General features: G+C 40.3%; 2 protein-coding genes across 3 annotated transcripts in view; both read left to right on the forward strand.

Moving 5' to 3' along the window:
- cdk4 (cyclin dependent kinase 4) overlaps window positions 1–17,474 on the forward strand; it is a 44,301-nt gene extending 26,827 nt beyond the window's left edge. The window contains exons 3-8 of one of the 2 annotated variants that reach the window (XM_081357389.1): window positions 6,502–6,637; window positions 9,099–9,266; window positions 9,624–9,733; window positions 15,045–15,095; window positions 15,176–15,311; window positions 16,370–17,474. In XM_081357389.1, coding sequence (XP_081213515.1) covers window positions 6,502–6,637; window positions 9,099–9,266; window positions 9,624–9,733; window positions 15,045–15,095; window positions 15,176–15,311; window positions 16,370–16,444 — 676 coding nt within the window. In that variant the 3' untranslated portion in view covers window positions 16,445–17,474. The remainder of the gene's footprint in view (window positions 1–6,501; window positions 6,638–9,098; window positions 9,267–9,623; window positions 9,734–15,044; window positions 15,096–15,175; window positions 15,312–16,369) is intronic. The other variant, XM_081357390.1, reaches the window with a different exon arrangement.
- Window positions 17,475–19,322: 1,848 nt separating this feature from the next.
- On the forward strand, window positions 19,323–25,628 carry LOC308685325 (uncharacterized protein; the record flags this gene model as incomplete). The annotated part of the gene is made up of 15 exons (XM_081357024.1): window positions 19,323–19,394; window positions 19,501–19,630; window positions 20,446–20,838; window positions 20,969–21,070; window positions 21,151–21,383; window positions 21,716–21,894; window positions 22,150–22,243; window positions 22,719–22,845; window positions 22,935–23,053; window positions 23,370–23,487; window positions 23,577–23,668; window positions 23,851–23,968; window positions 25,134–25,238; window positions 25,347–25,537; window positions 25,620–25,628. The coding sequence occupies 15 exons, from the start codon at window positions 19,323–19,325 to the stop codon at window positions 25,626–25,628; spliced, it is 2,082 nt and encodes a 693-aa protein (XP_081213150.1).
- Window positions 25,629–25,866: the final 238 nt, after the last annotated feature.

Raw genomic sequence — 25,866 nt, forward strand, 5'->3', positions numbered from 1 at the left:
ATGAAGTAACAGGACATCCTACTATGTTAAAGTTGTATTGTGAGAGGTTTTGCGGGTGGTTTTTTGAACCGATAAGTATTACCTCTGTCTTATCTGGATTTAATAAAAGAAAATTGTGCGTCATCCAATCTTTTATATCTTTAACACACTCTGTCAATTTGGATAATTTAGCGTTTTCATCCGGCCGTGATGAAATATATAGTTGAGCGTCATCAGCATAACAATGGAAACTAATTCCATGTTTCCTTATAATATTTCCATGTGGCAGCATATATATTTAGAATAATAGAGGGCCTAACACAGATCCCTGCGGCACTCCATAGTTTACTGGAGTTATGATCGATTTTTCTCCGTTTAAATAGACAAAATGGTAGCGGTCAGATAGGTATGATCTGAACCAGCTTAATGCTTGTCCTTGAACACCGTTATAGTTTTGTAGTCGATCTAAGAGTATTGTGTGATCTATAGTATCGAACGCAGCACTAAGATCAAGTAAAACTAGTATTGAGATACAGCCTTGGTCAGAAGCTAAGAGTAAATCATTTGTGATTTTAACAAGCACAGTTTCAGTGCTATGATGCGGCCTGAACCCAGACTGAAACTTTTCATAGGTGTCATTTTCTTGTAAGAAAGAGCCCAGTTGGGCAGACACAACTTTTTCTAATATTTTGGACATAAAAGGAAGATTTGAAATGGGTCTATAATTTGCTAGGTTATTTGGGTCTAATTGTGGTTTCTTAATGAGAGGTTTTATAACTGCCAATTTAAATGTTCTTGGAACATGACCTAAAGATAAAGACGAGTTAATAATATTGAGGAGAGGCTCTTCCACTATAGGTAACACTTCTTTCAATAGTTTAGTTGGTATGGGATCTAATAAACATGTTGTTGTTTTAGAGGAAATGATAAGTTTATTTAACTCTTTTTGTTCTATAGTTGTAAAGCACTGTAATTGTTCTTGCGGGGTGATAATCGAGGCTGAATTATAAGGCGCGATTGAAGATTGAACGTTTACAATTGTGGATCTGATGTTTTCTATTTTCTCAGTGAAAAAATTCATGAAATCATTACTACTAAACTGTAACGGAATATTTTGTTCAGGTGACGCTTGTTTATTTGTTAGTCTAGCCACGGTGTTAAATAAGAACCTAGGATTGTTTTGGTTATTTTCTATTAGTTTGCGGAGGTGCTCAGCCCTGGCCGCTTTTAGGGCCTTTTTATAGCGTGACGTACTGTCTTTCCAAGCGATTCTAAAAACCTCTAAATTAGTTTGTTTCCATTTACGCTCTAAATTACGGGTTTCTCTCTTTAGAACACGAGTAGTATTGTTGTACCATGGTGCTTTAATTTTCTCTCTGACCTTTTTTAGTCTCATAGGTGCAACAATATCCAATTTTCCAGAGAGAATGGTGCTCATAGTGCTGGTTAGTTCGTCTAGTTCATCTGTTTGTTTAGGTTCAGGCAGCAGCTGAGACAGATCCGATAAGCAATTTGAAAAATTATCTATGGTGGATGGAAGGATTGTTCTGCCTAATCGATAACGCGGCGCAGCATGATATATTACTGGGGTACGTAATATGCAAGTTACCATGTAATGGTCAGTTACATCATCACTTTGCGGAATGATGTCTATATCGGTTGGATCGGTTCCATGTGATATAATTAAATCGAGTGTATGATTAAAACGATGAGTTGGTCCGGTAACGTTTTGCTTAACCCCAAAGGAGTTTAATAAGTCTATAAACGCAGCCCCTAACGTATCATTTTGATTATCTACGTGTATGTTAAAATCTCCAACAATTAATATTTTATCGACATTGACCAATAGATCTGAGAGAAAATTTGCAAATTCTTTTAGGAAATCAGCGTAAGGCCCTGGTGGTCTATATACGGTAGCCAAGGCTAAATATAGTCGGGATGTTTTTCTATCATCTAAGAGCGTAACATTTAGTACAAGTACTTCAAATGAAATAAACTTACAACCCGTTTTTTGAGTAACATTGAGAAAATCTCTATAGATTGTTGCAACACCGCCGCCACGACCATTCAGACGGGGCTCGTGCTTATAGGAGTATCCTGATGGAGTAGACTCATTTAGACCGAAATAATCATTTGGTTTAAGCCAGGTTTCAGTAAGGCAAAGTACATCGATGCCATTATCTGTGACTATTTCATTTACAATAACTGCCTTAGGTGTGAGTGATCTAATGTTTAAAAGACCTAGCTTTAGAAATTGTTTTTGTTTACTAATAGCAACATTTTCTGTTTTAATAACAATTAGATTTTTCCTAGATCCTGCAGTAGATTTATTATTTGATCGCACTAAACGAGGAATAGACACAGTTTCTATGCAATGTTCTACACTAGTATTTATATCAGTTAATTTGGTGCAGCAGAGACTATGATTTGGACTTTTGGTTACTAGTCAAAAGGTATTTAACATTTTGGAGATGTTATCTGACAGAAGATCCGATCCGAATCTGTTTGGGTGTAAGCCATCAGCACGGTAAAGCCTAGGATGCTCCCAAAACAGATTCCAATTATTTACAAAGAGCAGTTTCTGCTCATTGCACCATGACATTAACCATTCATTAAGCGCAAATAATCCACTAAACTTGTCATGTCCTAGACGGTACGTGGGAAGCGGTCCTGACACAATAATCGTTATATCAGGCGATGTGCTGCGTACCCTATCGATCAGATTCCTGAAGTCTTTCTTCAGAACTTCCGTCTGGCGCAGCCTGATGTCGTTCACTCCCGCGTGCAATACCAAAGTTCCGACGCGCTCGTTATCGTTCAGAATCTCGGGAACGCGAGCAGCGATTTCAGAAACACGAGCACCAGGAAAGCAGTGACTGTGCACCTTACTTTTACCTGATGTAGCATGGACGTGCCGAACAATGGAATCACCGATGATCACAGCATCGCGTTCTGTTTCGCGAAGAGGGGAGAAGCGGTTTTGTGTGGATAACTCGAAAACCGGGAGGGTCGGAGAGAGTCTTGGTCTAGACCTGACTCACGTCTTCCGCTGCGGAAATATCCAGGCTTCGTGGTGGCGTGTTGGAGCCGGAGTGAACGAGACCAAGGCTGATCGCGACCTTGGCGCTCGGGACCGATGCCGAGTAACGCACGGAGTAGACGAGGTCGGAGTCAGCGGGTTAGTAACATTAATCTCTGATTTGTGTGCCTCGGCACGTGATGTTTCAAGAGCCAAACGCCGGTCTCTCAGCTCGGCCTGTCTCACTAAAAGGTCGTGGATCTGTTTCTCAACAGCTTCCAGCTCAGACTGTACCGCGTGCAGCTCAAATGTGTCCTCACCTGCACCAAAAGGTAGACTACATACATCTGATATATTCGCCATTTTAACAGATGGACAGTAAGTTAGCAACGACACTACCAGTGATGCTATCAATTAATTCTAATTTCTGACAAGCGTCTTAAATATAATCCGTCTTTTAAGTGGTACGGGTGTAGAGTATACGCACGATAGGTGAAAAATGTTTGTAAGTGAGTGTTGAGAAGACGCGTTCAGCCGTGATCCCCGGGAGTAACCTATAAGAGTATCCAGCGTTGGATCACTAACAGGCTTGAGACACGTCTGCTCAACAGTCCGCGTTGTAACTATGAGGTTTGAGCAGTAGTGCTTCTCAGTGAGGAAAAGTAGAAAATGTAAGTTTAAAGAGTAAAATCAAGAATTATAAATCAAATCGATAGAGCTCCAGAGACAACAACGCGTTCAGACGCGACGCATGCGCATTCGACAACATTCGTGTGTGTGTGTGTTCAGGCTCATGGACGTGTGTGATCTGTAGTTGTGTGTGTGTGTGTGTGTGTGTGTGTGTGTGTGTTCAGGCTCATGGACGTGTGTGATCTGTAGTTGTGTGTGTGTGTGTGTGTGTGTGTGTGTGTGTGTGTGTGTGTGTGTGTGTGTTCAGGCTCATGGACGTGTGTGATCTGTGTGTGTGTGTGTGTGTGTGTGTGTGTGTGTGTGTGTGTGTGTGTGTGTGTGTGTGTGTGTGTGTTCAGGCTTATGGACGTGTGTGATCTGTAGTTGTGTTGTGTGTGTGTGTGTGTGTTCAGGCTCATGGACGTGTATGATCTGTAGTTGTGTGTGTGTGTGTGTGTGTGTGTGTGTGTGTGTGTTCAGGCTCATGGACGTGTGTGTGTGTGTGTGTGTGTGTGTGTGTGTGTGTGTGTGTTCAAGCTCATGGACGTGTGTGATCTGTAGTTGTGTTGTGTGTGTGTGTTCAGGCTCATGGACGTGTGTGATCTGTAGTTGTGTGTGTGTGTGTGTGTGTGTGTGTTCAGGCTCATGGACGTGTGTGATCTGTAGTTGTGTGTGTGTGTGTGTGTGTGTGTGTGTGTGTGTTCAGGCTCATGGACGTGTGTGATCTGTAGTTGTGTTGTGTGTGTGTGTGTGTGTGTGTGTGTGTGTGTGTGTGTGTTCAGGCTCATGGATGTGTGTGATCTGTAGTTGTGTGTGTGTGTGTGTGTGTTCAGGCTCATGGACGTGTGTGATCTGTAGTTGTGTTGTGTGTGTGTGTGTGTGTGTGTGTGTGTGTGTGTGTGTGTTCAGGCTTATGGACGTGTGTGATCTGTAGTTGTGTTGTGGTGTGTGTGTGTGTGTGTGTGTGTGTGTGTGTGTGTGTGTGTTCAGGCTCATGGACGTGTGTGATCTGTAGTTGTGTGTGTGTGTGTGTGTGTGTGTGTGTGTTCAGGCTCATGGACGTGTGTGATCTGTAGTTGTGTTGTGTGTGTGTGTGTGTGTGTGTGTGTTCAGGCTTATGGACATGTGTGATCTGTAGTTGTGTGTGTGTGTGTGTGTGTGTGTGTGTGTGTTCAGGCTTATGGACGTGTATGATCTGTAGTTGTGTTGTGTGTGTGTGTGTGTGTGTGTGTGTGTGTGTGTGTGTTCAGGCTCATGGACGTGTGTGATCTGTAGTTGTGTTGTGTGTGTGTGTGTGTGTGTGTTCAGGCTCATGGACGTGTGTGATCTGTAGTTGTGTGTGTGTGTGTGTGTGTGTGTGTGTGTGTGTGTGTGTGTGTGTGTGTGTGTATGTGTGTGTGTGTGTGTGTGTGTGTGTTCAGGCTCATGGACGTGTGTGATCTGTAGTTGTGTGTGTGTGTGTGTTCAGGCTCATGGACGTGTGTGATCTGTAGTGTGTGTGTGTGTGTGTGTGTGTGTGTGTGTGTGTGTGTGTGTGTGTGTGTGTGTGTGTGTGTGTGTGTGTGTGTGTTCAGGCTTATGGACATGTGTGATCTGTAGTGTGTGTGTGTGTGTGTGTGTGTGTGTGTGTGTGTGTGTGTGTGTGTGTGTGTGTGTGTGTGTGTGTGTGTGTGTGTGTTCAGGCTTATGGACGTGTATGATCTGTAGTTGTGTGTGTGTGTGTGTGTGTGTGTGTGTGTGTGTTCAGGCTCATGGACGTGTGTGATCTGTAGTTGTGTGTGTGTGTGTTCAGGCTCATGGACGTGTGTGATCTGTAGTTGTTGTGTGTGTGTGTGTGTGTGTGTGTGTGTGTGTGTGTTCAGGCTCATGGACGTGTGTGATCTGTAGTTGTGTTGTGTGTGTGTGTGTGTGTGTGTGTGTGTGTTCAGGCTTATGGACATGTGTGATCTGTAGTTGTGTTGTGTGTGTGTGTGTGTGTGTGTGTGTGTGTGTGTGTGTGTGTGTTCAGGCTTATGGACGTGTATGATCTGTAGTTGTGTGTGTGTGTGTGTGTGTGTGTGTGTGTGTGTGTGTGTGTGTGTGTGTGTGTGTGTGTGTGTGTGTGTGTGTGTGTTCAGGCTCATGGACGTGTGTGTGTGTGTGTGTTCAGGCTCATGGACGTGTGTGATCTGTAGTTGTGTGTGTGTGTGTGTGTGTGTGTGTGTGTGTGTGTGTGTGTGTGTTCAGGCTCATGGACGTGTGTGATCTGTAGTTGTGTGTGTGTGTGTGTGTGTGTGTGTGTGTTCAGGCTCATGGACGTGTGTGATCTGTAGTTGTGTTGTGTGTGTGTGTGTGTGTGTGTGTGTGTGTGTGTGTGTGTGTGTGTGTGTTCAGGCTTATGGACATGTGTGATCTGTAGTTGTGTTGTGTGTGTGTGTGTGTGTGTGTGTGTGTTCAGGCTTATGGACGTGTATGATCTGTAGTTGTGTGTGTGTGTGTGTGTGTGTGTGTGTGTGTTCAGGCTCATGGACATGTGTGATCTGTAGTTGTGTGTGTGTGTGTGTGTGTGTGTGTGTGTGTGTGTGTGTGTGTGTGTGTGTGTGTGTGTGTTCAGGCTCATGGACGTGTGTGATCTGTAGTTGTGTGTGTGTGTGTGTGTGTGTGTGTGTGTGTGTGTGTGTGTGTGTGTGTTCAGGCTCATGGACGTGTGTGATCTGTAGTTGTGTTGTGTGTGTGTTCAGGCTCATGGACGTGTGTGATCTGTAGTTGTGTGTGTGTGTGTGTGTGTGTGTGTTCAGGCTCATGGACGTGTGTGATCTGTAGTTGTGTGTGTGTGTGTGTGTGTGTGTGTTCAGGCTCATGGACGTGTGCGCCACACTGAGAACGGACCAGGAGACTAAAGTGACTCTGGTGTTTGAGCACGTGGATCAGGACCTCAGGACGTTCCTGGAGAAAGTGCCGGCGCCAGGATTGCCCATTCAACAGATCAGAGTAAGACTCGCTCAAACCCTGCGCTGCAGATTCACCCAGTCATGCTGATCCAGATGATCACTGTGTCATATTTCACCTCTAACGTAGATCAAGTGCAAATGTTTGTTTGTGGTTCAGGGATTTCATTAGTTAGAAGTTTTCAGACTGAGGCTGGACGTCGTCCACGTCAATCCAACCTTTTCTGTCAAACCCTGTGGAGTAAAATATGATGATCTAACCGTTCATTTTAAAAAATCATTATTTAATTCAACAGTAGCATGAAAGCATTGCGCTAGTTTGAAGGAGTGCACTACCATTCAAACAAAGGTTCGGTGTTAGTAAGATTATTTATTTTTATTCTAAATATTTTATTCAGCAGGGATTCATTAAATTGATCAAGTCACAATAAAGACATTTATAATGTTACAGAAGATTCTATGCTGTTGTTTTGAACTTTCAATTTAAATATGAAGCAGCACAACTGTTTTCAACACTGATAATAATCATAAATGTTTCTTGAGCATCAAATCATCATATTAGAGTGATTTCTGAAGGATCATGTGACTCTGAAGACTGGAGTAATGATGATGTAAATTCAGCTTTAATCAGGAATAAATTACACTTAACTATATATTCACACAGAAAACAACAGATTTACAGTACAATAACATTTCACTGTTTTTACTGTATTTTTGATCAAGTAAATGCAGCCTTGGTGAGCAGAAGAGATTCTTTCAGAAATATTAAAAAATCTTACCGACCCCAAACTTTTAACATTAAATCATGCTAAGCTATTCTATTACACCTAATAAACAAAATGATTATAGCATCATATGACCTGTGTAATATATTTCTGATTTATGAGAGTTGATCTGCCATGTTTGTTTCCAACTCGTTACAACTACAGATCACACACATCCATGAGCCTGAACACACACACACACACACACACACACACACACACACACACACACACACACACACACACACACACACACAACACAACACAACTAAAGATCACACACATCCATGAGCCTGAACACACACACACACACACACACACACACACACACACACACACACACACACACACTACATATCACACACACACACACACACACACACAACTACATATCACACACAACACAACTACAGATCACACACGTCCATGAGCCTGAACACACACACACACACACACACACACACACACACACACACACACACACACACACACACACACACACACACACAAACTACAGATCACACATAACACAACTACAGATCACACATAACACAACTACAGATCACACACATCCATGAGCCTGAACACACACACACACAACACAACTACAGATCACACACATCCATGAGCCTGAACACACACACACACACACACATAACAACACAAGTACAGATCGCACACATCCATTAGCCTGAACACACACACACTCACACACATAGCACAACACAACACAACTTTTTCACAATTGCTAAGACACATTTCTTGAAACCTTCACCCATTTTCTCACAACATTAAACACAAATCCATATTTTCAAACTAAACTCACAAAACCATTGACTCTTCTGGTAAAGTCTAACAACTGCTTCAAAACCATTTCACCTGCACTCAAAATCAGCCAGTGTTTTCAGATCAGACACACACGAGTCACTAATATAAGCTCTACAGATCATTCATGAGACACTACATTGAAAACATCAATCAATCACAACTGTGTTTTAGTAGTTTAACTTTTGCCTCTTTTGTTTAGAGTTTTTCTAAAAGAGTGCACGAGATTTGCAGACAGTCTAACTGCCTGAACTTGTTTAAGTTTTATTTCTGAGCCCAGGTTTCAGTTGGTCAATGGCTCAGTCTGTTTCAGTTCCTCAAACCTGTAACGCTCCAATAATGCGCCTGAACACACACACTCGTTTTCCTGCTTGAATGTTGATTATTCTCCTCACATTCTCCATTGTTGCGGCTCCTCTCTTCCCAGTCTGTCAGTAACTCTCTGTTTACTTCCTGTCTCTATGAAGCCCCTCCTTCTGAACAGCACACTACGCTCTGATTGGTTGGCTGGAGCAGTGTGTTGTGATTGGTCGAGCGCTTCGAGTGTGTTTGGGAAATGTCCCGCCCCTTTCCATAACCGCTAGTTTAACACACTACTAACTAACTCAACCAGGCCCCTCCCCTTTATTCTGCGTTTGAATTATAATGAGGAATATTGTGACGTGTTCGATCCCGGAAGAAACTCAAGACTACACTGGAGGCGTTTCAGGAGTTCAGAAACACTGACACTGATATAGAGAAGAACTGGAGCTTTATCATCATCACACAGCAACATTACACACTAAAGTTACTTGACAATAATTTATTACTGTCAAAATTTATTACGGACAAAAATGTATTACCTTTACAAGGACACAGTAAAATAAAGTGTAACCGGATGTTTTTATCAGATGTAGTGTGTGTGTGTGTTTGCAGGACTTGATGCAGCAGTTGCTGTGTGGTTTGGCGTTCTTGCACTCGAATCGGGTTCTCCATCGGGATCTGAAGCCGGAGAACATCCTGGTGACGAGCAGAGGACAGGTGAAACTGGCCGACTTCGGTTTGGCTCGGATCTACAGCTGTCATATGGTGCTCACACCGGTGGTAAGAGACACGTGGCGCACGCACGCACGCACACACACACACACACTCAGACACACACACACACACACACACACTCAGACACACACACTCAGACACACTAGGCGCGTTTCCATTACAGATTTGCGCAAAACTTTTGCGATTTTTTTTTTTTATTTTTTTTTTAACCTCCTCATGCGAGCGTAAAAACTTTTTGCGATAAATGGGAGTTTTTGCGAAAATTACGTGTTTCCATTGGCCGTTTTTTCAATTCGCAATTTCAATTTGCGCAATTTGAAGGGTAATGGAAACGCGGCTACTGACACACACACTCAGACACACACACTCACACACACATCTGATGGTGTTTCCTCCGCTCAGGTTGTGACGCTGTGGTATCGCTCTCCTGAAGTGCTTCTTCAGACCACATACGCCACACCTGTGGACATCTGGAGCACCGGCTGCATCTTCGCTGAGATGTTTAGACGCACGTGAGTCAGTGATGCTCGTAATGCTGAGTGAGTGAGTGAGTGAGTGAGTGAGTGAGTGAGTGAGTGAGTGAGTGAGTTTTACTAGAATCGGCACAATAATTCAGTTATTGATTTCTTTGAACACATTACTATTGTATCAGCAAAATCTAATATTGCTCAATTTCAAATTCTGCATATCTATTGATATACAGTTGTGGTCAGAATGAATGGCACCCCTGGTAAATATGATCAAAAATGGCTGTAAAAAATAAATCTGCATTCTTTATCCTTTTGATCTTTCATTAAAAAAATTCACAAAAATCCTAACCTTTCATTGAAGTAAAAGAATTGAAAGTGGGGAGGAAATCACATTATAAAATAAATGCTTCTCTCCAAAACACGCTGGCCATAATTATTGGCTCCCTTTTATTAAATACTTTTTGCAACATCCTTTTGCCAAGATAACAGCTCTTGAGTTTTCTTCTATAATGCCGGATGAGTTCGGAGAATAACTGACATTATACCGTGGTCTGGGTGAATACTCGATTCTGATTGGCTGCAGGGTGTCCATTAAAAAGTGATAGAGGACACCTAGTAAAGGAGTTCTGGTGAAACTGACTGTTTACCGTTCGAAATTCATAAATAAATGCGATGGCTACATCAGCTGTGAGTAACCATAGCAACAGGCAGTAAACTGAAGGGTTACGAGCTGAGCGGACTATAAATATCTCCGGTTGCTAGATAAACCGTCAGGCGTAACCAGGGAAACCAAGTTATTGTTTGTAAAAACTTTAGATTTCGATTGTAAAACTAATTAAAATATAAACTAATGTTTTAAAAATGTGTTATTTGGCAAGTGACCATGGTATAAGCGGGTAAATGCCCTTCGAGGAGGCGTCGTCCATTAATACTTGACAATGGACACCTCGTCGGGCATTAACCCTTACAGAGATCAGAGACCATTCCTCTATACAGAATCTCTCCAGATCCTTCAGATTCACAAGTTCATGTTGGTGCTTCTTCTGTTCAGTTCACCCCACTCCTCTTCTATAGGGTTCAGTTTAGGGGACTGGGACGGCCATGGCAGAAGCTTCATTTTGTGCTCAGTTACCCATTTTTGTGTTGATTTTGATGTTGGTTTTGGATCGTTGTCCTGATGGAAGATCCAGCCACGGCCCATTATAAGATTTCTAGCAGAGGCAGACAGGTTTTGATTTTTGATCTGTTGGTATTTGCTAGAATCCATAATACCATGTATCTGAACAAGAAGTCCAGGACCTCCAGCAAATAAATAGGCCCACAACATATAAGATCCAGCAGTGTATTTAACCGTAGGCATGGGGTACTTTTATCCCTGTTTACATCTGGTGGGTTTGCTGCCAAAAAGCACTTTTTTTGTTTCATCTGACCACAGAATCCGGTCCCTTTTGAAGTTCCAGTCGTGTCTGACAACTGAATATGCTGGAGTTCATTTTTCACCCTCCCAAACAACATGTGGTTGTGTAAGGGTTGTTTGAGAATTTTCTTTTTAGGCTTTCTGACCCCCAAGACTCTAGTAATCTCTGCAATTCTCCATCTGTGATCTTTGGAGAGTCTTTGGCCACTCAAACGTTCCTCCTCAGCGTGCATTAAGACAATATAGGCACGCGTCCTCTTCCAGGCAGATTCGTAACATCTTTAGTTGATTGGAACTTCTTAAAGGGTAACTAAACCCCTGGTCAGAGCCTGACTCCACCCACTGGCAATATTTGAAAAATGCTGGAAAAGTGGGCAGAGCCCAGTGGAGATCGAGGGGACGAACCGTGAGCGGGGGGGCGTGCACCTGAGACCCGCTGTCAGACTCTAAAATGGAGAGTTTGCTCACAGGGTCACAAGATGACGTAAAGTAAATGCATCTGATGAGTTTTATCGAGTTGATGTCAATAGCACGCGCTCTCTGTAGGCATATTCATATTTTTCCACTATGTGAAAAAATCCAGCAAAATGCGCCGGCGCGTTTGTCGACCCCAAAGGGTTAACTTTAGCCGAACCATAAATTGTGGTGGTGGTGGAGTCCATGCAGGAGGAGCAGCGTTTGGCACTGCCGCTTTTCAGCGTGAGCTGTGTGGAGAAGCCCACGTCCACCTCTATTGCGTTGGAGAAGCAATCTCGCGTTAAATGCAGGGTGCACACTTGAGCTCTAGGCGGGAACTCGCGGTCTTCCAGGCCAAGTGCACGCAACCACTGGCGCCTAATTTCCAAGTCTGAAAGCTATGCTGTCCTAGCCTGGGAAAACCCAGACAACTTCCGGCAAATTTAGATTTGCTCTGCAAGTAGTCTGGCAAAGAGCTCATTCAAGCCCACTTCTAATCCGTCGAAATTGAGGCACCAATCAGAAACGTCGAGGCAGAGGCATTTGAGCGACGTCCGTTCAACTTTTAAATGCATTATTATATTCAAATTGCAAACACATGAGGACAGTCTCCATGAAAGACCCACTGGCAGATGAACGTGCTACTACATTTCTCTCCGAAACGGTAGGAAATTAAATTAGATTTAATAGAGGATTTTAACTGTGACGAGATGATTGACAGGGCAGTTTACGTGACGGGACACACCCGACAGATCCGTCCGATAAAGATGACGAAGTAGTATGTCCCAAAGCTTGCCTACTTTTTTGCTACACATTCAAAAGTAAATACCTTTTCTTCACAAAGAGTACATACTTTTATGGCGTAGTGTAACTTAGGCGAATTGGGACGCATCATATGGCTTTACACGATGACGATTGCTCTGATTGGTTTTAGGTAGGGATGTCCCGATCAGGTTTTTTTGCCCTCGAGTCCGAGTCCGAGTCAATTGATTTAGAGTATCTACCGATATCGAGTCCCGATCCGATACTTCTATAATACATAAAAAAAGAATAAAGAAGAGCGAAAAACAGATCCAGGATGTTCCTTATTTTTTATTTAATTCACCTTATTTTAACATTCAACAACTCTGTTAACAAACAGAGCACTTCTGTGAGGTAGCTTGGACAATCAAGAAATAAATATCATAAATTCTTAACTTTTGGACTAAGTGCAACAATAAATATAAAAAAGTCTAATATATAAACAAATAACACCTCAACTTAAAATACCCAGCTGGCATGTAAACACATAAATAAATAATAAATAAAAAAATGAAAGTGCCACAGTGTTTGCAAAGCCAGTAATGTGCTTTTAGGAACTGCACTCGCCGGTTTCACACTGCACGCGTTAGCAGAGCGTGCAGCGCGTATTTTTTTCGGCGCCCATGTTAACAGATTAGAGCATTCACACCGCACGCAGAGGCGGCGGAGCAGAGCAGAAGCAGCAGTGCCGCGATCGTTTCGGCGCCGAGTCTATTTTTGCTGTGCCGCTTACGCTGAATTAAAGTGACAATGCATTGATCATGGCCAAAATACACCGCAGTTTTATCCAAAAAGTGCATTGATGATATTGTCTTTTAAACAGTCGATCAAATGACCAACAGCAATAAAAAAAAAAAATGTCCAAAACAAACTTGTTGCCAGAACAATAAAAACAAAGATGAACCAAAAGTTATATAAATTAAATTATTAATAAAATAAGCTTCTTGACAAGTCTTTTCTCTTAAATGTATTTGAAAACGAAATAAAGCAATGCCAACTTATCCATTATAGAGTACTCTGTCTGTACACAACCCGCGGTTCAGCCGCGCGTGATAAATGCTGCCAGTGTGAAAGCAAAGCGCGCGTGTCCTGCTCCTGCTCACCATACGCGCTGCTCCTGCGCTGCTTACGCTCTGCTAACGCGTGCAGTGTGAAACCAGCGTAACTCTGTGCCACCGCATAACTATAGATGTGTTAAAAAATAATGAGAATATATATATATACATATATATATCCGAGTCCTGATCGGGAGGTAACATCCAATTACGATCGAGTCTGAAACCACGTGATCGGTTCGGGACATCCCTAGTTTTAGGTCCATCCAATTGCGCCCAGAGGCATTTGAGCGACGTCCGTTGGTGACGCCCCTTTGGAAATGAGTTATTAATGAAGCTTTGCCAGACCATAACTCAGTTACTACTGAGAATGGTCTGGTTTTAACCAGGCTAATGCCGTCCAGCAACACTACACCTACGTCCCATCCTGACTACATCCATCCCTACTCACGGTCTTCCAGGCAAGTGCATGCAACCACTGGCGCATAATTTCCAAGTCTGAAAGCTATGCCATCCAGCAGTGCGGTTGCAACCAGCAACACTACACCTACGTCCCATCCGGACCACTGTACTAAATACAGATAAATCTACGCTCACTTGAAGCTATCCTAACTGATGCAATACTATGCGTGGTAGCTCGTACCAGGAGCGTGGTGAGCTGGAACCTGCTTACGTCTCGCAGTACCGCAAACATCCAATAGGCAAACACCGTTCAACCTGAAGAGGGCAGCACTTTTTTACACCATATATTGTAGAATTAAAACACTTTATACCCAAATGGCAAAAAAGTTACTCGAATCAACGAACAGCATTAATAAAGCCCCATTCTTATAGATCATTAACTAAGAAAAGTTGGTTTAGGATTTAGTTACCCTTTAATTATTGCCCTGATTGTCAAAACGGGGATTTTCAATTCTTTAGCTATTTTCTTACATCCACTTTCTATTTTGTGATGCTCAACAATCTTTTGATGCACATCAGAACTTTGGTTTTACTCATTGTGACGGATGATTAAGGGAATTTTGGCCTTTGTGTTTCCTCATATTTAAACTCCTGTGAAACAAGAAGTCATAGCTAGACAATTTCATGTTCCTAGTCACCCTGGTGTGTTAAATAAAGGTAAATATTAATGGGAATATACTTCAGAGATATTTTACTCATGATTTCCTCCCCACATTACTTCAATGAAAGGTTAGATTTTTGCAATTTTTAAAAGGATAAACAATGCAGATTTATTTTTTACAACCATTTTTGATCATATTTACCAGGGGTGCCATTAATTCTGAGCACGACTGTATTGGTAGCAAATGCATATTTCTTTATTGTATATATCATGCCTTGTTGAGTATTTTTAAACTCGTACTCTCCCTTGTTCCTCATCGAATGTGAACCGCAGCCTGTTTCATTCACTTAAACACATTCGCAGTTAAAATGATCTGTGCAAGTTATAAAACGCTCTTAAAAAGTCTTATTTTAAAAACCCTGTGTCGTCACAAGTACTTTATGAATGTGTTTATGCAGCATTGCTTAATGACCTTTAATGTTGACCTTTCTAGTGCTCGTTTTGTCTAACCCTGTCTGTCGATGAGTTTGTTCATTAGTCGTGATTTCTGTGATCTTTCAGGCCGCTCTTCTGTGGAGATTCAGAGGTGGATCAGCTGGGGAAGATTTTTGCGTGAGTAATAACACACACTTGTGTTAGAGAGACGCTGAACACACAACACGTGATTAATAACGAGTCGTGTTGATTGACAGGGTGATCGGCCTGCCGTCTGAAGAGGAGTGGCCAAATGATGTCACTCTGTCCCGTCAGAACTTCAGCCCTCAAAACCCTCAGCCAATCACAGACTGTGTTCCCGAGATCAGCGAGAAGGGGGCGGAGCTCTTATTGGTACGTTTACAGTCAATGTCACTTCACATACAGCTAGTTTTACCATAGTAAAAACAGAAAACGAAGTAAAGTAGCCTTTTTTTTTTAGAGGTGAAGAAATGATCATATATACATTACTGGTCAAAAGTTTGGACGCATTACTATTTAATTAAGATTTAAGTCTCTTACGTTCATCAAGCCTGCCATTTATTTGATAAAAAAAAATGTAATATTGTGAAATATTATTATAATAAAATAAAAAAAATGAATATGCTGCTTAATATTTTATTTAAAACCTTTGATACTTTTTTCAGGATTATTTGATGAATAATAAGTTAAAAAAGGACTTTTTAGTATAGTATAGTAAAGACTTTTAAGCGTAAAAAAATATTAAGCAGCACAAATGTTTCCAACATTGGTAAAAACAAGGCATCAAATCATCATATTAGAGTGATTTCTGAAGGATCATGTGACACTGAAGACTGGAGTAATCGAGTTGATCACAGGAATAAATTATATTTTAAAGTATATTAAAACAGAAAACCATTATTTTAAAAATATTTCACAATATTACAGTTTTTTTTTATAAGAAAAATGCAGGCTTGATGAGCATAAGAGGACTTCTTTCAAAAACATAAAACATATTAAAATGTGTCCAAACAGTACACACACACACACACACACACACATTTTTTATTCCAGCTGGTTGCAAGACATCATTTATCATTTTCATTTAGATTAACTGGAAGTACTAAAATAGATAAAATATGTCTATAGTTATGCTTTTTTTATTTCAGTTTTAGTTTGATTTATTTCCAGTTAATAATTTGAGTGCTTCAACTTAAACCTATTTCAGTTTATAAGGCAACATTTCTAATTTTCATTTAATTTCTCCACAAATATTTACTACTTTGTTTTATATCAGCTTTATTTGAACAGAAATGTTTCTAATAGTTGTGTTTGAGGATAATAACCCTGATGATAACTGACTGTACTCGAGTTAAGCTGAAGCGGCTCTGATCTGAACGTTTGAGTGTTTTTAACAGCTCAGATGATCTTGTGACCTTTGACCTCCTCAGGAAATGCTGACGTTCGACCCGCTGAAGCGAATCTCTGCGCTGAACGCTTTGGACCATCCGTTCTTCACAGAATGAGTGCTTCATTCCCATAATGCACTGCAGCCTGGGACCAGCAAGAGTGCTTCTCTACCACAAACTGAATATTCAACCGTAGCCGTGTGTGTGTGTGTGTGTGTGTGTGTGTGTGTCTGTGACTGTAGTGAGCGGCTTCAGTGCCTGTGGCGTCTCGTACGTGATGATGATGATGAGGAAGAGTTGAGCATTTGTTGGCCTGTGATGAAAGAGTGTCATATTTCTCTTCCTTCTCAGTGTGAAACATTATCATTAGCAGGTGTAATGGTGCTTTCCACTCTTATCCCTCATCCAGCGTCTGATTCCTCTGAGAAACGAATGAACCGGCCCCTAAAACTCACTGATCTCTAACCCAGGAACTGCTAATATCAGTGATCGGGGTCGGGATCATGTCTCACGCCAAACCAAACCACCAGAAGCTGTCCACACCGATTTCTACTCATTCCCTTCCAACTGAAATAAAATGCTTTCATTTATAAATGTGTGTTTTATTAATAATTCTTCATGCTCTAAAATCAGATCTAGTGATGACAGAGCTTTCAAATTAAATTAACTTTGTTCACGCCATGTTGAAATTACCATGATTATGAGATTTCAGCTTGTAAACAGCTGGGTTTGTCATCATCAAGTGTTGTCGTTTCGAAGGAACGGGCGTAAACACAGTGTTTTGTTTTTTTGTTTTTTATTTAACAAAAAAGAAAAGTATGTTACAAATACTACAGTATACAAGAAAATACAACAAATGTAAGTCAGAGTTGCACACTATTATTGTACACTACACTGCACACTAATGTAGATCTACATAAAGACATTATAACATTTGTACATTTTCAAAGTTTTAACTGTTTTTTGCTTCATTGACAATCGAATTGAGTCGAAATACATTTTACTGGGAAATTTACATGGAATATTGCCATTAAAAAATGTAAATGTATTATATAAACCTGACTGTGCTTTCTACAGTTCTCCAAAAGACCGGTGACATATAATGCTCTTACAATGTTTAATGTAAAATAATACAAATATTCACTCAACATTATTTGACTCATGTCAAGTGACAGATATTGTTTTGGCATTTTTAAATGTTAAAATCATGATCAGCAGAAAAAGGTTTTGCAGTAGAAAAAGACATTTATAAAGTTCCGGAGCTTTTTAACAGAGCAGGAGAAAAAATTAGTTCCGATCGGGGAAACACGACTGGGAATGTAAGTAGCGGTTTCTGGCCTTACATTTAAGTTTTAGTGCTAGTTCATGATAAACATTTTGTAAGCTTTATATCTTAATCGCTGAACACAAACACATCAGACACTCTTGTCAGAATTGTAATGCGTTGTAATGCTCTAATGATGAGTGACAGACTTTAGTACACACGACAAATGCATCAATGTCATCTTAGAATTTACTTCTTGTAGTATTTATTGCGTCCAAATTTCAACCCGTTCTCATCAGTCTGCGTATAAATAACACGACTTTACACTTTCAAATTGCGTGCAATGAATACGCCAAAATCCAATTTTGCGTGCATATGATACGCCAATCCTTCCCATTAACTTCGGTGGAGAGCAGATGCGTCTAAATACCACGCATCACCTTCAACTGCAATGACGTCACCAACGAGGCTCAGTTCGCCTGCACCTGATGCGCGTATCGTAATCGTTACACCTTCAAACAGGTAAGTAAGGGCAGCAATCCTTTTTTTTGTAATGAGATCACGGTGTTAACTGTATTATTTTAATTATTTCAGTGTTTCTGTTACATGGGTCGCGTCAAAATGGCAGCGTAATGCGTTAAAATTAGTTGTTAGTGGAACCGTGGGCTGCTCCGTTAGCACAGCTGGTATCCTACCATTGACATTAGCCTAAGCTAACTTCTGCTGTATGCATGTTGCAGTTTGAAAGAAATAAAAAAGTGTTTTTAATCATGTTTTGACATGGCTGATGACAGCACTACAAATCAACAGAGTGAATTAGTGTTTGCTAAAGTTTTTAGCTAAAGTGGCATGGTTAGCCTAAGCCTACGGAACCCCCTAGGGGTCAATATTAATAATGTGGACTAATTAGTGCGCATGGAATAATTCAGGCACGCGCAGACATTACTAGTTGCTTTGCAGATGCATGATTCTGTAGGGTTGGATTAGACTCCTCTCCCCAAGATATTTGATTTCTAATGTCATCATATAAAGTGCATTTTACCTAAATTGCACATTGTTGGTTTGGTTGCTTCTATTTAGGGCTGTGAAATGATTAATCACTGTCCATAATTATTTTGTATATATATAAATACACACACATGCATGTATATATTTAAGAAATATTTGCATATATATATATATATATATATATATATATATATATATATATATATTTGTATTATAAATAAATATTTTATATATAAATATTTTTTTCTTAAATATTTACATGCATGTGTGTGTATTTATATATACAAAATAATTCTGCACACTACACACATATATTATGTGAACACAAACTTTTATTTTGGATGTGATTAATCATTTCACAGCCCTACTTCTATTGCTCTCTTCATTTGTAAGTGGCATTAGATAAAAGCATCACATGATTAAATGTAAAGGAAAATTAAGCAAGATTTAGACTAGACCCTTTGTCTGTGAGTGTGGCCTTGGTAAAATAAACAATTGAATACAGAAATATCATTATAGTTACAACCAGGTTGAAATGAAAATCTGCATTCTCCTGCAAATAGTCAGACACCACTATCCTCTACCGGAAAATTAAACTTTTTAACCTTTACCCTCATATCACTGATGTGGTCCAAACTTTCCATTCAATTATAATAGTCAGCAAGTTTGAGTTGCAGGCAGATCTCAGATCTAACTGACACCTTTATTTTTGGTTTAAGTACAATGTCAAGAGGAAATAAGAACAAACTAGAAGCTGTTCTTCAGCTCGGGGATGCATTTGTTGAAGAGATACAGGCAAGTTTCATACTTGTTATACACAAATGTGTAATTAATTAACTCCAGTTAGTTAATGCCTATGTTTCAAATTCACCCATCTACTTTTCATTACATGTGCATAAAGAAACGTAACACAGAGTTACAAACTCAGAAGGCTGAAGTCACAGGACAATCTAAAGTGACCTGGTGGAAGAGGGACTGTGATGGGCAGCGTGTGACCACCAGCAAGCGGAGGAAAAAAGCTTCATCTGCTGGTTAGTGTACATCTTATCTAATTTATGTCAAATACTTCAAATGGAGAGTGATGATGTGTGATTTAGAGTAGGTGCTGGTTTGATAATGCTGTTGTTACTCAATATTCTGTATGCTCGCACATTCATAATGTAAATTATGGTTTGATAGTAGTACATAGATAGTACATAGGTTTGATAGTTTCCATGTTGCAAGTTTGCCAAAGGTTTCAGCTTTTATTTTTGTACATCTGGCAAAGAGTTTGAAAGAATTGTACTCTAATAAGAATTCTAATGGGGTTTATATTATTTTTACTTTCAAACAGTTGGTACCGGTACTTCTGCATGTGCTAGTTCCACCATCACAGCTTCATGTACTAGCTACCAAGATCCTGGTAAGTAGAAAAACTACTTTAAAAAACACTTTTCATAATATGTTATGCTTCAAATGAAAACAAGGAGTTACGTAAAAAGGAAGCCTCGTTATACATGATCTTTTGCTATGTTTAGTAACTCATCTAACGATGTTCCTTTTCTAAATGCTTTTTCCACAGTCCCCTAACATGCCTCAAATATTAGAGTTACCACAATTTGGTTCATCAAGCCCTGTCAACATGACAGAAATAGGAACACTTTAGACAATAGCATCACTGTTTCTCAGAAAAATCACATGGTTGTTGTTTAGTTTCACAATTAAGTGGGCAACACTACGGACAGCCAGCACCTACACAGAATCTTAAGGGTCATGGATTTGATTGCTCATTTCAAACGATCCTTTCACCCTCTGCCTTCTCTGCTATCACTGGACTGTTTTTATTTTTCTCTTTCTCTCTCTGAAGATTTTAATATGCAGAGGCTTGAGGACCTTCTACGGGATTCAGAGAGCATTGATGGGCAAGATTTTGCTCAGCAGCCATCTTTGTCCAGTTGGTGTCAAAGACAGAAAGGGGTCCAACGATGCTGGCAACAGGCGAGGCCACAAAACATTCATAACTTGTTGTCAGCTGAGAACATTGTCCAGATAAAGTGCAACCACTGTCACGTGACAGAAGCCATCATCCGTTGCATGGAATGTTTGCCCTCAGAGTGGTTTTGTGCAGACTGTGATCAACTGGTACATAAACGCCACACTCTGCACAGTAGGCAGACCACCATGTATGGCTTTTATAAATACATTCCCCCAACAGAGTTTGTGAAACTCCATGATGATAAGTACATCATCTGTGAACAAGGTTGGTGTCTCTCTTTCAGTTGATTTGCAGTTTTTCATCAACACACAACATAATTCATTATGTTTTCCAAGTACTTGCTAACAATCCAAACATTCTTTAATGTCATCCTGATTGTCCTTTGCTCTTTCAGATTGTTTGCTGCCAGCAGCCTTTCCTCAAAATATATGCTCCTGTGACACTGGAGATGTTGCAATCTCTGTTGGTAGATCCATCATACTGGTTTCCATAAATGGTAGGATTGGGTAAAAAAATATTGTTTATCTAACATTACTTTAGTTCCTTGTTAGTTATTTGTCTTTCATGTGCTCTCAGGCCGTTATAATCTTCACGTTCCGGTGCTAACATGCAAACATTGCAATAAGCAATGGGCTCCAGAAGTCAGTGACTTTGTAAGGAGTGGTTACTGGCCCGCTACCATGCAAGCACAGACACTTTTCCACCAAGATCTGTTCCATTCCTTTGAAGCTATGAAGACAACAGCTCCAGGAATGTCAGTGAAAGCCTTCACAGCAATGTTGGACCAGAGAACAAAGCGGTTTGGAAGAGTGAGTGAAAATTTGAAGCTGAAAGACAAATGCATTCGTTATTATAACGAGGTTATAAGTTATTATAAGTAGCTGTAAGGCTAGACAGTATGGCAAAAAGGGTGTTCGAGTCCAAACAGGGCGCAAATTCAAATATACCCACATATGAAGTCAAGTTCCACAAGTGGCTGTAATATTTCAGGTTACTGAAATTAACTGAACTGAAGACCATATTAGACAGCATTGCCAATTGCATCCTTTTTTTGGGTTTGAAAAGGTACATTGACAAAACATAAATGGGGTGACCTTATAGTTCATTGTCATTTAAAGTTGTTCTATAAATTGTTTTTCAGACTGGCAAAGTGAATGCAGATGCTTTTCAGAGGAGCTTTCTGCAATTTGTGTACTGCAACTCTGAAGAGGACCAACTTCTGGAAAAGGAGCCATTTGTCTGTCCAGCCTGTAGTCCTGAAATGGTGGCTGTTTCAGTGGATGGCAACAGAAAACTCTACAGGTTCCAGAAAGCAAACCAGTGAGTTTTGTGTACATATTAAAAACAGCCAATGTAGTTAATGTATGTACTTGCTATTAACATTATAATAATAATATAGTTCTCATTTTATTTAAAATTAAGCTGTTGATACTGTAGCTGTTGAATATAATGTCCATGTTAGACTTTGTAACCTTGTTTCTAAAAAAAGTGTCATATAAATACAATTATTATAATTTATTATTATTATGTAAAACTTCTTACTACAGTGGTTATCCAGAATACATTTTGTTGTAGGAGTGAAGAGCCAGGGTTCTTTGATGGAGTGTTTTTATCCCAAGACTCTGAGGTGTCCAGTTTTGTTGAGGAAGTCCGGGGGGCTGTCAAGAGTGTAAGTTTTCAATCAGGCTGAGCAGCGGGTATCTCTGGCTTATTTTATAACTAATTGGAAGTAAAGTTGGAAACACTGTAGTCTTATTAGGTGTTCAGATGAGGGAATCTTTGATCAGGTGTTGAGATGGCAATGGTAGGTTGCTGATGTTAGCGATGAAATCGGACTTTCACAAAGAGTGAAGTTGCAGAGCTGGATGAAAAAATACAACTAGATTCTAATCCAGAGGGCACAGTATATCTATAGTATTGGTTGCCGCACATACAGTATATCTGACACAATTTCTGACAAAGTTAGAGTCTATTGCAATTATCCTCCTGCATGCTAAATGGCAAATAATTTCAATTGGTTTGTTATACTCCAGGGTGTTGCAGATGGAAGATGGGTCAGGCAATCAAAGACAAAATCTAATCAGACTGTAATTGTTGGTGTGTGTGAGTGTGCAGCCCTGCTATTTAACTTTTTACTTTGGTAGACGGCAGGAAGAGCGATGTGTGGGGACTCCCACTGGACAGCAGCAAGAGAGACATCAAAGCAGGCCAACAAGTTGGATGAAGAAGGTGTGGAAATTGCTGTATGCAGGCATGGATTCCTCCTCAAAGGTTGGTATTGGTCTTGATAAATTGCAATGAAAAATATTTGTAGATGAAACATCTGAAGCCTATTCTTCATCATTTCATTTTTCCAAAAGGTCTGAATATGTATAGAGGAGAAATCTTTGCATATCCAATGTTTCTCCAAAAAGAGTTCCAGGCTGCTGCATTTTTGGCCATGCATGTGACCTGCCGTTATGTGCCATACCTTGAGAAGGTGTCAGAGGCCCTGACTCATCTTCAACCTCTTAAGAAAATGAAACATTGCTTGTCCGTGATGCATGCCAAAGCCCACAATACAAAATGCGAGGTGATGCTTTTAACTACTTTTACATTTCAGAGTGATGTATCCAACAATTAACGTAAAGTACCACAATGAATGATGTTGTGACCCAAACAACATCCCAGGAGTGTGTTTTGATTTGTACATGAGCCCCTATGTGCTTTCCTGTACAGCTGGTGACCTTGGGATTTGCATCAATATTGATCACCCTGTTGTCCACCCTGTTTAACAAGTCCACTGCTTCCTGTAGATTATGTGGAATGCAAGGAACCAGGAAGGTGCTGGAACCACTCTTGGCGAAGAAGTAGAGCAAGTGAATAGTTTTCTCTCCCGATGTGCCCTGACGACAAAGTACATGTCCAAGTCAGGTTTGTAAGCTTCTTTGCCCCCTGCTCCCCTGCAAATGTACACATTAACATTTTACAATTTATTGTGATTTTTCTATTGTTCTTTACAGTAAGAACTGATATGCTTACTGTCCATGCTATTGGGTGGAATCAACGTAAAGAGGACGGCCTCCACATTGCCTTGTCTTCCAGATTCAAAAAGGTATGTTCGTGTATTGAAAAAGGATGGACTATTTTAAACCGTTAAATTTGAACTTAAAGTCCACCCAAAATGCATCACTTCAGCTATGTATATGTAGTCGAATATGTCATATTAAATCAGGCAGGAACATACTTTTTGGTATTTTATGAAATGACAGTGTGTTGTGTGTTGCTGTTTTGTAGACAGCAGAAAACACATTAGATGCAACAGAGAGCCTGAAGAAGATGCAGGACCAGTTGCATTGCAGTGATGACATGCTAAAGCAGTGGGTTGTTGATGTCAAGCAGTGGGCCAGTAGCGGTAAGGGCAATGTTGTTTTATACATGAACAGTGTTGGAGTAATTTAGTTGTAATGCATGTAGCTGTAGCTTAATGTTCAATTATGATGTGGGGATGGGCACTATTTGCAAGTCATAAGTCTTCAATTAGTATTTTGACTTAAAGAAAGTAAACATCTTAGCAATGAAAACAGAATGATTGGTGCATGTTCATGCAAATCAGACCAAAATGGAACAATATTATTTGAGGTAGGAAATGACAGACCAAGCAAAATGTGCCAGTAAAGCCCAATTTATACTTCTGCGTCGAACTCCCGCCGTAGCAACGTCGTAGGCTGTGTGTAGTGTGCGTACCCTGACGTGCAACTCTACAAAAATGTAACAACACGTCAACTCTACGCGAACGCAAGCGCTGTGATTGGTCTGCTAGGACCGCTCCCTCTGGTTTCACATGCTCCCTCTGCAAGTGTACTTGTGCGTCAACACGGACAACGACGCAGAAGTATATATGAAAACCGACGCGTAGTCTGTAGTGTAGTGGCTCCAGCGTAGGTCCGACACAGAAGTATAAATCAGCCTTAAGGCTCCATGTTTGCAGCATTCATGCATGCTCCACTTGTAATTCTGATATTTTCAAAAGACACTTGTTGGTTCTCATTATTGGTGCAAGTATCTCAGTTTTCTACAGATCTAGTTTCTGTTTCCAATGAGAAGCTATGAACCTAAGGATTTGACTTTTTTTCTTAATCCGCAAGAGCACCACGTGTTACTTCTGTCAGTTCAGAGGATATCAGGGTTTTTTTCATCTTTGAAAGTTTGGCCTATTGGTGGAGCTACAATAAAGGTCATGGGGTCACCAAATTCGATGTGTGGAATGGATAGGGGACATAATCCCCCATCAATGACTTTCATAAAGAAAGACTGTGGACAATGGACTCTCATAAACACACTCTTGAAAAGTGATGATAATAAAGATATCACACAGATTAGATGCCTATGCCTCTTGGCCTATGTTGCTTGGTCCCTAATTCTTGCTGAAACATGCAGTCAGTGTCCAGTACGGTATGAGAAAAACATACGAGATAGACATTTCTGTCCAAATTAAACATTGTCCTAAAGTGTGTTTGTTGCACACTGTCAAACTTAAATGTTTGAAACTTTTCTCTTTCTTCTTAACTTGAATTTAGGAAATGCAGCAGCCAGTTCTGTTGATGCTCGTGGTTTGCAGATCTCCATCGACACACTCTTTGTGAGCATTTGTCAGAAGAAACACTACCTTTATAGACAGAATGGTATGTATTAGTAAATGTAAGTGATGTAGATGCAAGTTATATTGTTTCTGTTCATTAAATGTCATGGCAGCTCTTTTGTAATACCATTGTTTTTTGCTCTTATTACAGATCGCAACAAAAGGCGTCAGAAGATTACTCAGAAGATTGCCCAAGAAAAGAAGCGCTTGCTAGATGAGATCCAGAGATACAACAAACAACCTGATGGTGATCCTGTGGACACACAATCAGTTGTGCATAAACTCTCCAACAAAGCTGCAGAGAGCATGATCTGGCCTTGGCAGGAACAGAACACAGGTTTTGTATTAATATTTAACTTTGTGTTTATTTAAATGTATCATCATCAAATTAGTTTATTAATGTATAATCTTTTCATTCCTTCAGACGGTATAGACATTCTCACCAAGAAGAAGCTTTTTGACCAACTAATGCTGGTCTCACGACTGACAGAAGAGAAGCAGATCCTTGTGAAGGAGATGATGCAGCACTGTCAGTACCTTAAGGACTCGATTGCAAAGGTCCAGACACTGATAGCCACCATTTCAGATTGCATAAAAACAGGAAGTAAGTGTATTGGCTCAAGAACTAAGGATACATGGACTTCAAAGATTATTTTATCCAATTATTATTT

Source organism: Scardinius erythrophthalmus, assembly GCF_964197995.2.
Source record: "Scardinius erythrophthalmus genome assembly, chromosome: 25".
Lineage (NCBI taxonomy): Eukaryota > Metazoa > Chordata > Actinopteri > Cypriniformes > Leuciscidae > Scardinius > Scardinius erythrophthalmus.